This window comes from Pongo pygmaeus, chromosome 14 (genome assembly GCF_028885625.2).
Source record: "Pongo pygmaeus isolate AG05252 chromosome 14, NHGRI_mPonPyg2-v2.0_pri, whole genome shotgun sequence".
NCBI lineage: Eukaryota > Metazoa > Chordata > Mammalia > Primates > Hominidae > Pongo > Pongo pygmaeus.
Genome location: NC_072387.2, coordinates 103651223 through 103663997, shown reverse-complemented (window position 1 = coordinate 103663997; position 12775 = coordinate 103651223). Strand labels below are relative to the sequence as shown.

General features: G+C 36.7%; 1 protein-coding gene and 1 long non-coding RNA gene across 2 annotated transcripts in view; one reads left to right on the top strand and one right to left on the bottom strand.

Annotated features, from left to right (window-relative positions):
• Positions 1-12775, bottom strand: part of GPC6 (glypican 6) — a 1194386-nt gene that overhangs the window by 581332 nt on the left and 600279 nt on the right. The window contains exon 3 of the mRNA XM_054445853.2: positions 3677-4068. Within this exon, the coding sequence (XP_054301828.1) occupies positions 3677-4068 (392 nt within the window). The remainder of the gene's footprint in view (positions 1-3676; positions 4069-12775) is intronic.
• Positions 1-12775, top strand: part of LOC129011174 (uncharacterized) — a 38554-nt gene that overhangs the window by 22798 nt on the left and 2981 nt on the right. Inside the window, exon 5 of the long non-coding RNA XR_008493262.1 lies at positions 3267-3406. This is a non-coding gene — a long non-coding RNA (uncharacterized LOC129011174). The remainder of the gene's footprint in view (positions 1-3266; positions 3407-12775) is intronic.

The following is a 12775-nucleotide window of genomic DNA, read 5'->3' as shown; positions in this document are numbered from 1 at the left end:
GTGAAGAGATCACCATTTAGGCAGATGGGCCATTTGTGACATTTCTACTTTCTAAGTCATTGTAAAAGATCCTGCTACAAACACTCTTCTACACGTCTAATTGTATGCACGTGTAACAGTTTATCTGGATGAAATTGAAGTTTTGGAATAGGTACATCTTCAACAATACAGGTATTTTCAGATTATTATCTAAAGTGAGCATATCAATTGATAATTCCACCAGCAATGCATGGAGGTTCCTGATATTCCACCTCTCACCAACACTTGACATGCTCAAAATGGTCATTCACACAGAAAATGAATCCTGGCTGGCTGACCACAGATATTCACTAAGAATCACATAGTGCTTCTAAGAGTCAGACCTAGAGTTATAGTTACTTAAAATAAACTGGCCCCATCTGAAGGCTAGAAAAAGACTGTTTGTATCGATAAGATGGCAAGCAGAAGTTTTAAAAATAATTCTGTTGATGCTTACAATTTAGACCTCCATTTTTCTGGTAAGAAATTTCCCAATAATGTTCTGAACATTATGTCAAAACATTTGTGTCAAACTGCTGTGTTCTGCCAAAGAGGTAAATTTTCCAGTCAAAGCAATTAATTAGAAGATATTCATGATGTCTTTCAAGATTAAGAAGTCACCATAAATGCAGAGAGAAACTGAAAAGAAAAAAAAATCACTCAAATCAGGATGCAGGAGATAAGCTAGTTTGTTGATCTCCATTTGGGAATTTTGCTTTGAGTTTTCTAACTCTTCTGTCATCATTTCTCCAACTCTAAATCACTCAATTAATAGACCATAAAGAGGCTTCAGGTTTATGAAGGGCTTAAACCTCAAACACAATTCTTGCTTCTCTTCTTAATGTATTTAGTCTTGTGATATTTTATTCTTATTACAAAAATACCTTGGGTGCTGAAAATCATCATAGTACCAGTAGATCACAAATTGCTAGTTTAGTCAGCTCTAGACCATCTTGTAATCATTAGGTAAGGAAGTTCATTGGTAAAATACTTAAATTCCTGAGACAAATTATTCACAAAAACATTGCTCAGCTTCTTTCAAACCAAGGCTATATATACATATACCATCTCTCTCTCTCTCTCTCTTTCTCTCTCTCTCTCTCTCTCTCTCATCTATCTATCTACCCATCCATCCATCCATCCATCCATCTTTCTATCTCTCTACCCATCTCCAAAAGACAGTGCCCAAATGTCAGGATGGGGCTTATAATTTTAACTGATTAGGGATGATGATGAAACTCAGGTCAAACAAGCCAATATCTGCAAGGAACAGTTAACTTTCCATGGTTAAATGACCTACAAACTATATTCCATGCCCACAGCAATTGTTCTGCAAAAGAATGGTGGTCCTAAAGAGATCAGTGGGAGAGAGAATACAGTGTTGGAAAATACATTTCTCACCACTTCTAGAGAAAAAGGTCATACTCTACTGACGGTTGGCTCATGAGGTCATCCTTCACCAGAAGGAAGAGCGTGTTAGACTTTGGTCAACAAAGACCTCAGTTGAGACATTCAGAGAGTGACCAAGGAGAGACACCATCTCTGGGCAGTTGTGAATGCCACTCGCTGAAAAACAGGAGGGAGAGCCAGCAGCAGCCTCCCTCATGGCTTTGTAGACACTTTGCTAGAAAATATTCTGTTATCTCACTGGAAACTTGCCAGATCATAATACACACATCTAAACATTATTAACACGCAATTAAAATAAATACACATAATCAGGAATATATCCATCCATACTTTGAATTTCTTAATTCATATTTCTCAAAGGCTGGCTACATGTTTATCCTTCAACAAAATCAAAAGCTTCAGCTTGCAACCTCTGTGACTAATCCTATTATTGAGTTTAACTTACTAAATTAATTTATACTTATTTTACAACAAAATGCATCTACTCAAGAAAATATGGAATGCATATTTATTTTCTATACTTATTCATATTTTACTGACAGTCCTCAGGTGATGATATTTCCTCTTGCTATTCTACCTAGCTAATTCCTTATAAATTCATTTTTGGGGCTCTAGTTTCTCTGGTATCTAAAACATTGTTGAGATTCAATGTAAAGACATTATATATATATATATATATATATATATATATATTTTTTTTTTTGAGTTGGGGTCTCGCTCTGTCACCCAGGCTGGAGTGCAGTGGCTCAATCTCGGCTCACTGCAAGCCCCGCCTCCCAGATTCACGCCATTGTCCTGCCTCAGCCTCCCGAGTAGCTGGGACTACAGGCGCCCACCACCACGCTTGGCTAATTTTTCGTATTTTTAGTAAAGATGGGGTTTCACCATGTTAGCCAGGATGGTCTCGATCTCCTGCCCTCAAGATCCGCCCACCTCGACCTCCCAAAGTGCTGGGATTACAGACGTGAGCCACTGCGCCTGGCAAAGATATTATTTTAAACATTAGAATAATATGCCCTTTATATTGATAAATAAGCCCTTGTAATTATTTCCTTCAGCACCTTCCTAGAAATAATCCTTCTGTATGCTCAAATAAACATTTAGGAAATTAACAATTTAAAATGGGCTATTACGGATTTTACTGACAGTGCAATAGAGAAACATTTGTAAGGGTACACACAATCTTTATGCTAGGATGTAAATATTGAGGAGACCAAAGTGTCAAAAAAAAAAAAAAAGAAGCATTGCAGGACAGTACCAATAGTTATGAAAAATACTGTGGCTTTTTGGCATGGCCCTCCAATAGAAAAGTAGTGTTTGGGAATAATCCTTATACAAATATACCTTCTTGGAGTAACATAATACCAGATTCCTGTTATGTATTATTTTTAAGTTTACTTCTTTAAGTAATTATCTTTCATTTTATTTGTAGGACTGACCTCACAAGTGCCTTAAATGTCAAGAAAGAACTTAAACAAAAGCAGATATCCTCTACACAGGAAATATTCAATGTTTAAGTAGTGGAATGTAGAATTATCCCTTATATCCAAGCTATAGAGATGTTACCTCAAGAAAGGCCCAAAAGTAGATTAATGATCGATCTTATTCATAAGCCCAAGGCAATGCATGGTATGACATTACAAAGATAAGGGGTAACAAAAGAATTTCTCTAGGATAATCTATACTTGGTATTCATTAGTCCTTCCTAATCCAGTAACACAGGTGTCAGCAAAGGGCTCTTCTTTTAACATGAAGGAATTTGGCCACATTGACACGTGTTGAAAAAGGAGAAATGCCAGGTGCTGATGTCCTGAACAATAACTTGTCTCCACTCGCAGGCCCACAAAGACTGTCATCTTGACTCCCTAGAGGATTATAACCTCTGAATGGATTCTTTCATGAGCATTTATCATCCTTAAAACCCTGATCAGAAATATCAAATGATCATAGCTGCAACCTGCCTGCTTTTGCACCATTGGTACTAAAATCTTCTCTGCTATACTGCTGACAAGTATTAACATTAATTTTCAAACCACATAGAATGGCTTAAAATCCTGTTCTCTCTCACACAATGCAAGGAAAACAAAGCCAGAATTATGCTTTGATATTTAACTGATTTCTCTAAGAACAAGGACCCCAATTAAGAATTTTTACCTTGATTTTTTTTTTTTTTTTTTTGGTAAACATTGGTTTTAAAAACAGAGTAAACAAGGAACACCAATGAGAAAGAAAGCACGTTTTCAATTACCTTGGAAACTCGGTTTGCAACTTCTCTGCCCACAGTCAGCCCCTGGACAAAGGTCCTGGCAGCAATGAAGGCGCGAGTAACCTGAATCTTCAGTTTCCGGGGCACGTCTCCAAATGGCTTGAGCTGGTCAGTGTATTTGCTCACACATTCCAGGTAGTCTTCACTGAAGTGATACTGAGGGTTTATCAGCTGAAACATCCGTTCCAGGAGCCGAGCCCAAAAGTCATTGAGCATTTCCTCCAGATTCACATTACCCCCAGTGTAGTACCTTTTCAGCTCTGTGAAGAGGTCCTGGAAGACTTCTGAATTCTGCATGTACAGCATGCCATAGGTCCGTACAAACATATCATTTAGTGACTTTTCGGCATTCTCCAGGAGTTCTCGGAAAAATTCTGCAGATAAAACAGAAAGAAGTCATAAATTAATGAAATCTAGAAAGCCCAAGGCACCTACTTACCTTAAATACAACTGCTTTTAATTGACATTTTCATGGAAAAACATATCCTGTGATTAAGGTGTTAATGGACAGATAAAAAACATATTTTAAATGGGATTTGACCTACATCTATGACCTTGTACAACTCAAAACAGAATACCCCATGATTTCCATTAACATTAGGAATCTGCCATGTAATCCTCCTCCAAAATAGCTCAATTCTTTAATCATTTCTTGTTAAATTTTAAATAATCCTATGGTTTGATACAAACTCAAATCAAAATATATTGCAAATATAACGTGCAAAGTATTGTTGTTTACATAATGATAAAAACATTTGCTTCCGTTTGTTTATAAATTTGTCCTAACACTAAATTCCATTAAATTGCTTTTATTTGAAATAGTCCATAAATGAGATGTTCAAATTAATGTCATATTTTAGACTCTTTCTAGTTTCTATATATAGCAATCAATTAGCAATGTTCAGATATTCATAATGCAATTAAATTCACTTCATAATAAAGCTATAATGAGCATAATTTAGGTGGCCATAATGAGTCAGAAAGACTTAGAGTATCTTGGATTATCATTACAAATATAAACCATCATGTTATAGAACTTGAATAAAATATTGACAATTGGACTTTCTGGTTAGGAGGTTCTAAATGAAAAAGCGCACACCAATAATTCAAATCTTCCACTTTGCAACAGCACTTGAGTGTTACTGGGATCCCTTATAGGATGCAAAAAAATAAGACAGAAATTAAAGCCATTGGGTATCATTAGCCTCACTGGCCCTCATGCTAGGCTCCCTCAAGACACACTTCGTGTGTATAGGGCACCTATCCTTTTGCACAAATAAGCTTGGGTAGAGCAAGTTCAAGTTTTATCTCATTTAGAGATTATAAATTGGGGTGGGGAAAGAGCTAAGGAAGGATAATGCTTCTGAGGTTATCAATCTAAGTTCCCAAGAGTAAAATGTTTCTGCTTTATCTCTTCATAGTCCCTGTTTATTCCCTGAAATTATGCCCCTTCTCAGAAATGCAGGGACAAATCAAGTCCTGCATACTTCAAAAGCTCCAGGAATTTTTAAAAATGACTCTTCTCCTTTCTGGGGTTCTGGATATTCTCTGCTAAGACACAGAAAGGAAATAGTGATGAACACCTCTCCATTAATTCCAAGGAAGCTACTTCTGCATTCTTAGAAGTTGGCTGAAGAAGTGCTTGGTTTAGCCACTTCAGTTCTGATTAATATACAATCAAACCATTGTCTTGATAATTAAATGGTGTCTATGATAATGATAACTGTTTTATATTTGTTTTCAAATCAGACCAAAGCAGCAATGAAAGTACTTTTCATTTGTTTACTTCCTTTCTATGAATTTTTTTTTTAAAATAGACATTCTGTTGCTACACTGGCAGCAAAAACTGTGGGATTATAAACACTGTGTAATTTTGTCCAGGTCACCAAATGGTTTTTATTTTTACTAAATGTAAAATAAAGTTAAATATTATTAAATCTCTCTGAATCTTTAAGGATTCGGTAAAGAAAATGACTATTGAAGCAGATAGGGCGAAATTTGCAAAATTGAGAAGCATAAATTTATCAAAATATTTATATATGCTGTATGCTGATGTTGCTCATGATTTTAGGAAATCAAGAGAATTTCATACTTTTTTTCAAAAATGCTAGTTATCTAGTTTGTCCTAAAATGGAAACTATATTAAATTATTAATATAAAAGTATGAGAATATCATAAGTTAAACCTTCCGATCTGGAAACCAAGAATGAAAGTAGCTTGGCCTTGATACAGGAACAGGGTGGAAGGTATAACAGATTGTGAAAGAAGATAAAAAAGAATGGGAAAATCACTGAACTGAAAAATACTAATATAATGAGACTGGAAAGTGGATTCTAATCATGAGCTCTGGACAGCCTATTCATTTATCTTCTTTTTGAGGTCAATTATTTTGTTGGACTTATGAATTAAAGCTTAATTTATTGAATACAGAGTACTGCCTTCAGCAATGAATAGTCAGTAATCAATAGTGTGGTCTGGATTTGCAAAGAGCTTTAAAAAAAAGGGAAAGAGAAGAAAAAAAAATCTCTGATACTCATTGTTCTCCAAAGTCTTGAGAAATAAATGTTTGTCTTAGGAATAAAAATGTCATTTTCTCTTTTACTGAAGGTAACACCTCCTTAGGTTTTTTTTTTATTTTTTCTTCTCCTGGTATGAGGACTCTGAATATTGAGCTATGCTACTTTGAAAGTGAATGGTTCAAACAAGACTGCCCACTCACTATGTCTTGTGGTTTGTTTTTCTTAAGTTTAAATTAGTATTTGTGATTAAGTATAGAAACCAAGTTATCACATTTCAATAAATATGGCTCAAGAAACATTTCCTTAAGTTCCAAGCTTACATTGTTGTCTAAGAGTATGTCATCGTCTCAAAAGTTTTCTATTAGCTTCACTGATCCTCAAAGTCAAGTTATTATTATTTCTTGTTAAAAATCATTAAATGGTTTACTGATCTCATAGTCAAAGTTAATATTGGGTATTGAAAGACGCTAATGTATCAGCCAATTATGACAAATGTTGCTACCTCAAGGCACATTGATCTAAGATCTTATGAATAATGGAGATCCAAGGTACTGAGGCAAAGCTAATGTCCTCCAAAAATAAGGGTACTCATTTCATTTTCACCATGACTGTAGACTTCCACCTTTTGAAGTCTGACTCTTTGAACAAATTACTTTATGCTTGGATGAAAACTGCTTCTCAGCAAACCAAACAAGATGGAGATTTAGAAGACAGTTATGTGATCCATTTTACTGATGAAGTATCATATGCAAGCAACATCAGAGAGAACAAAATTCAAGGACAACATAAGAAAAAGCAATCTCAACTGAACTCTTTTTAATGGAAGAGGGCAAAGCACACATTGGATAAAGTCTTCAGTCAACAAAAATTTTTATCTGCCAAAAACAGTTTGGCAGAAAGAAATGCTATTTGATTTTTTCTTCTTCCCCAATCACAAAATATACATCAAAAGTGGTTGCTTAGGGCTCAGTTACGCTTCATAGGTGCACAAAAAACCTTTCCTAGCCAGCATTAGCCTCTGGGATGATTTTATTCATCTAGAGGGGAGATCTCAATGCAAACATCTGTTTGCTTCAGGGCAGATTGTCTCAAGTGGGAGAACAGTCTTGCAGATAAAAACCACCACTGCGGCAAAAGCAAAAAGAAAGTCTGTGTGATGTGGCCTGATCACTTGGAGAGACTTCTTAAGGGGAAGAAACCAACCCCAAGGAGCCAAGAGGTGCCCTAAGGATAACTGAGAAAGGCTTCAAATGAAGCCTCCAAATAAATGGACTGAAAGGTAAGATGGCACACAGGGACAAGGGGAAGCACAGAAAGAGGAAAAAGGCAGACAAGAGGCTCTCTTCAGTCTACATCACACAGCAAAAGCTTTTCCCATTCAACTCAGAAATGTCTTGTTAACACTACATAGATAAACATGTTCTGTGCTGGATTAGGTACAGGATTGGATTAAGTACTAAATAACATCCTTTTCCTATTTTTTTCATGCTCTCAGAGACATTTCCTATTAAAAACTTGTTTAAAATGAATGTTACAGCATGGTGATGTGAATCTATATCCTTTCGGAACCCAAGGAGCGAAAAGCTTTGGTCATTAGTCAGTCGAGATTATAGCACTTGTCCTACTGTGGGAAGCAGGTATGCTGTTTCCTTCCTTAAACCCAGAAATACACACATGTGTATGCAGTTGTGTATGTTTGTGTAGTTCTCTGCTAATCTCTCTGTTTCTACTCTTCCTCAACAACAGTAGGCTAAATCAGTTTGGTCAGCCCAGCCAAGCTGTGGGTAAGGAATGTTCCATAGGAGGCGCTGTCATGGAGGATAAACTGGTTCTGAAAGCTCACATCTGGCCGGGTGCAGTGGCTCATGCCTGTAATCTGAGCACTTTGGGAGGCCGAGGTGGGCAGATCACCTGAAGTCAGGAGTTCGAGACCAGCCTGGACAACATGGTGAAACCCCGTCTCTACTAAAAATACAAAATTAGCCGGGCATGGTGGCAGGCACCTGTAGTCCCAGCTACTCAGGAGGCTGAGGCAAGAGAGTCACTTGAACCCAGGAAGCGGAGGTTGCAGTGAGCCGAGATCCTGCTGCTGCACTTCAGCCTGGGGGACAGAGCAAGATCCATCTCAAAAAAAAAAAAAAAAAAAAAAAGAAAATAATAAAATTAAAAAAAAAAGATGAAAGCTGACATCCTATAAGGGTTGTGATCCACAGACACTCCATAAACTTACCAGCCTGCCTTCCCTCCTGCCTTTCTCGAGGTGAAATGAGGAGTATTCTTTCTCATTCCACACACATGTGTCAGCTTTCAGATATATCTTTTGAGATCATTTCTCCTTTCAAAAGGCATCTTGCTTATTTAACAGCCTGATATAATCTGCAGGAAAATGCTGAGTTAATGAGGAACGTTAATGAAGGGAGACCCACAGTGCCATTTATCCTCTTCTGCATTAGACTGTGAGGGAGGGAAAACATGGTCCCAAATGGCCTATCTCTTCCCACTTCCCAGAGGCTGGGACCTTGAAAGTAAGTAGAGTAAAGATGGACATTGCTCAGGACGTCTGTCCTTGTCACATGAGGCGGTGTCCTTTGCAAGCTGTAGCTTGTGTGCTATTGAGCAGTAGATGACCCTAGTCTATCTCAGGTGTCAACTTCAGCACTGTGCACATTTTGAGCTGGATAATTCTTTCTTTGGGCAGGGGTTTGGGGAGCACTGTGCTGTATATTGTAAATTATTAAGTAGCATGCCTGGCCTCTACCTTTTAGATGCCAGTGGCGCATCCTTCTCTCAGTAGTCACAGCCAAAATGTCATCAAACATTATCAAATGTCCTTCTGGGGACAAGACCACTCTCACTCCCTTCCTTACCCCCACCTGCTGAGAGCCACCCTTCTACTGATAGATTCCAAGGTCTACTAATAGAACATTAAAAATATTCAGAGAAAAGGCCAGCCTATTTCTAAACCTCATCTCATCAACCCCATGATTTGTTTGTAATACAAATTTAAGGTGCTGTGTCTTAAATGGAAGGAACTGAAATACAGGTTGTATTCACAGTAAGATTCTTGGTAGTCAATACTGCCATTTCCATGTATGGTGCCTGTCACATGATAGTGCCTTAAAAAGTGATGAATAGTGAATAAATGAATAGATCGACGGATGAACATGACCATCCAGTGAAATACATCCTGACTCCATTGGTTCTGGACTTCTTTTTGATAGTGATGATTTTGTGGGCCCGCCTCAGAGAAAGAAAGATCCCAAAAACCACATCTTAGAGCAGGACATAACTGATTTGCCCTCTTATCATCTTGCAAATTCTTATACATTTATACACATATAAATATTCATGTATAATCCCCCATGCTCCAAGCTCATGTGTACCTACGCATAAAATATTGTGCCTTTGTTTAAAAAAAAAATGTTGCCTATCAATATCGCTCTGCCAGAGCTTGACTTTCTCTCCAAACTCTGCCTGTCCTGAGCCATTCTTTGCCTGGCTTAATGATTGCTTCTGCTGTTCTGTCCCTGCTGGGACATGACTTTATAGTGCATTATCTCACCAAGCTGATTGCACTCACTTTCACTCACATACTACATTTAAGCAATGCCCAGCATGCTACATTAGAGTTAATTCCCAAACCACTTTTGAGTCTCACACATTGCAGTCTCACACATAAAGCCTTCTTCCACTCAATAAGTCATCTGCTGTATTGAATAAACTCACATTGAAGCTTTGCTCAAGTGTTGTTTTTAATAAGCAAGACTATGGCATCCTTTATTTCCTCATTCATACAGTTTTTTAAAAAACAGTTATATAAGGGAAAAAGGAAAAGAACTATTTCCAAAAGATATTACATTGTCTCAGCATTTTTTTCTTAAACATCACTTGCATTTTTTTTTCTGTAAAAAGCAGATTCTTTGAATGTATTTTTTAGATTTTGAGGTTGAAATTATACAAAGATATTTTTAAAATTACAGTTTATTTTAAAAGGGATAAATAAAAATCTATGATTATTAAAAGACAATATTGCTTTAAGCAATAATTCCTTTGGGATTTGCCACTTCTGCATCTCATAATTCACACTTTCCTTTGCTCTGAATGTGTGTAGGTGTATGTTTTTATAAATTAAGTTTATTATAAACATTATTACTTACTCAACTAATTATTCCTAGGACTTAACAGAAGCCTATATAATTTCAAAGTGATTTCGTAGTAAGAATCCACATCTTTCCTGTTTGAGAGGTTATTAGAACCAAATTTTTAACCCTCAAGTAAATGTCCCTCCCCTCCGTATACACAAACTAATTAAAAATGCCAGTAATATGGCAATAGAACACCTTCATCATTTCCATTTGTCTTTGTTATATTTTAGGAGAAAAGTAAAGATACCACACTTTAACTGGAGACAAAAGTGGATTTGAAACAGTGAATGATGCTAATTTCAAGTAAAAGTAGAGATAGTACCTAAGTTGTTGCCTGACTTCTAATGGGCATCAGATATTTTATTACAGGCTTTACATACTTGCATGGCAATCAGTTATTATTTTATCTAGTTTGCAGATAAGAAAGCTGAGGCTCAAAATGTTAAGTGAGTTGCCCTAGATCAATAGAACCAGAATGCAACCCAGAGATCCAAAACGATGATAGACAAGAAATAGTTCTAGGAAAGAACAAGATAGCAGGGTGGCTTTGTAGTCTATCCTAAGTCAAATTTTCAGACCATGATATGAATAATTAATGGGAAGCATTATAAACTCTTAGGACAGTGGATAAATTCATATTTAAATATAAATTGCAAAATGCATTCTAAAGTCATATCTAAATTATTTATAAAAATAATTTTCGGCCAGGCATGGTGTCTCACGTCTGTAATCCCAGCACTTTGACAGGCCAAGGTGGGCAGATCATGAGGCCAGGAGATCGAGACCATCCTGGCTAACATGGTGAAACCCTGTCTCTACTAAAAATAAAAAAAATTAGCCCGGCGTGGTGGTGGGCACCTGTAGTCCCAGCTCCTCAGGAGGCTGAAGCGAGAGAATTGCTTGAACTCAGGAGGCAGAGGTTGCAGGCAGCCGAGATCGTGCCACTGCACTCCAGCCTGGGTGACAGAGCGAGACTCCATCTCAAAGAAAATAATAATAATAATAATAATAATAAAGAAAATGTGGCACTTATAAACCATGGAATACTATGCATCCATAAAAAAGGATGAGTTCATGTTCTTTGCAGGACATGGCTGAAACTGGAAGCCATCATTCTCAGCAAACTAACACAAGAACAGAAAACCAAACACTGCATGTTCACACTCATAAGTGGGAGTTGTACAATGAGAACACATGGACACAGGGAGAGGAACATCACACACTGGGGCTTGTCGGGGGATGGGGGTCTAGGGGAGGGATAGCACTAGGAGAAATACCTAATGTAGGTGATGGGTTGATGGGTGCAGGAAACCACCAATGCACATGTATACCTATGTAACAAATGTGCATATTCTGCACATGTACCCCAGAATGTAAAGTGTAATAAAATAATAATAATAATTTTCATGTGTGATTATTGTCCCATTAATATTAAGTAGTTAATGCAGATAACTGAGCCTGGACAGCATGCTCAAACCTCTGGGATTGGTATATTTTCCTAAAAGGGGGGACTTCTGCTAGAAGAAAATCAAACACAGAACCTGGGATTATCAGTACAGTATATAGAACAGTGACTGGCATAGAAAAGGATAGTTAAAATGTTTGACCAAAATGGTGCCTCATTTTATGATATTTGTACACATAGAAAATATTGTGTAAATCATAATTCATAATATGTATATACATATATGTATATACAAATATGTGTATATTTGGATATATAGACAATATTGTGTAAATAATTTTATGTATATCATATTATATATTTTAAGTAAAATATGTATTTTATGTATATCATATTATGTGTATACATATTATTATGTATATATGTAAATACATATAACAATTATACATATACGTGAATACATTCACATATCCCTGACAAATTACATAGAAATCATATTTTCATATTAGATAATATACTTAAATAAATAATTCAGTTGTAAGTCTTAACATTTTGTTAAAATTCTCTATAATAGTTATCCTTTAAGGAAATGAGTGTCCTTAAAATAAGAGCTATTAATGTTATTTGTTTCAACCAAGGAGACTCATAGACAGGGGGCCCTGCCTTTGTTCAGCAATCTCAATGGAAAGACAAGTTAGAGAAACTGAGGAAGAACAAAAAAAGCTGATCACATAGTACATCTACTGTGAGATGTGATTGTCCAAATATAATACAGAAAAGATATGTTTCCACTTCCAATATGGAGTTCTAATACAGGATGTTATTTACAGTTGAGTACTGTGGTTGCAAATGATTATAATTGCAACACTTAAAAATCCCAATGTCCTAAATTTGTGCTTCTCGAGGTACATTTGACCAGCTCAGGAAGAGACTGTGCACCTGAACTGTGCATCCCAGGCCCCAGGAGAGGTTCAGCACCCAGGACAATGCTTCTAGTACTGAACATCCCCAG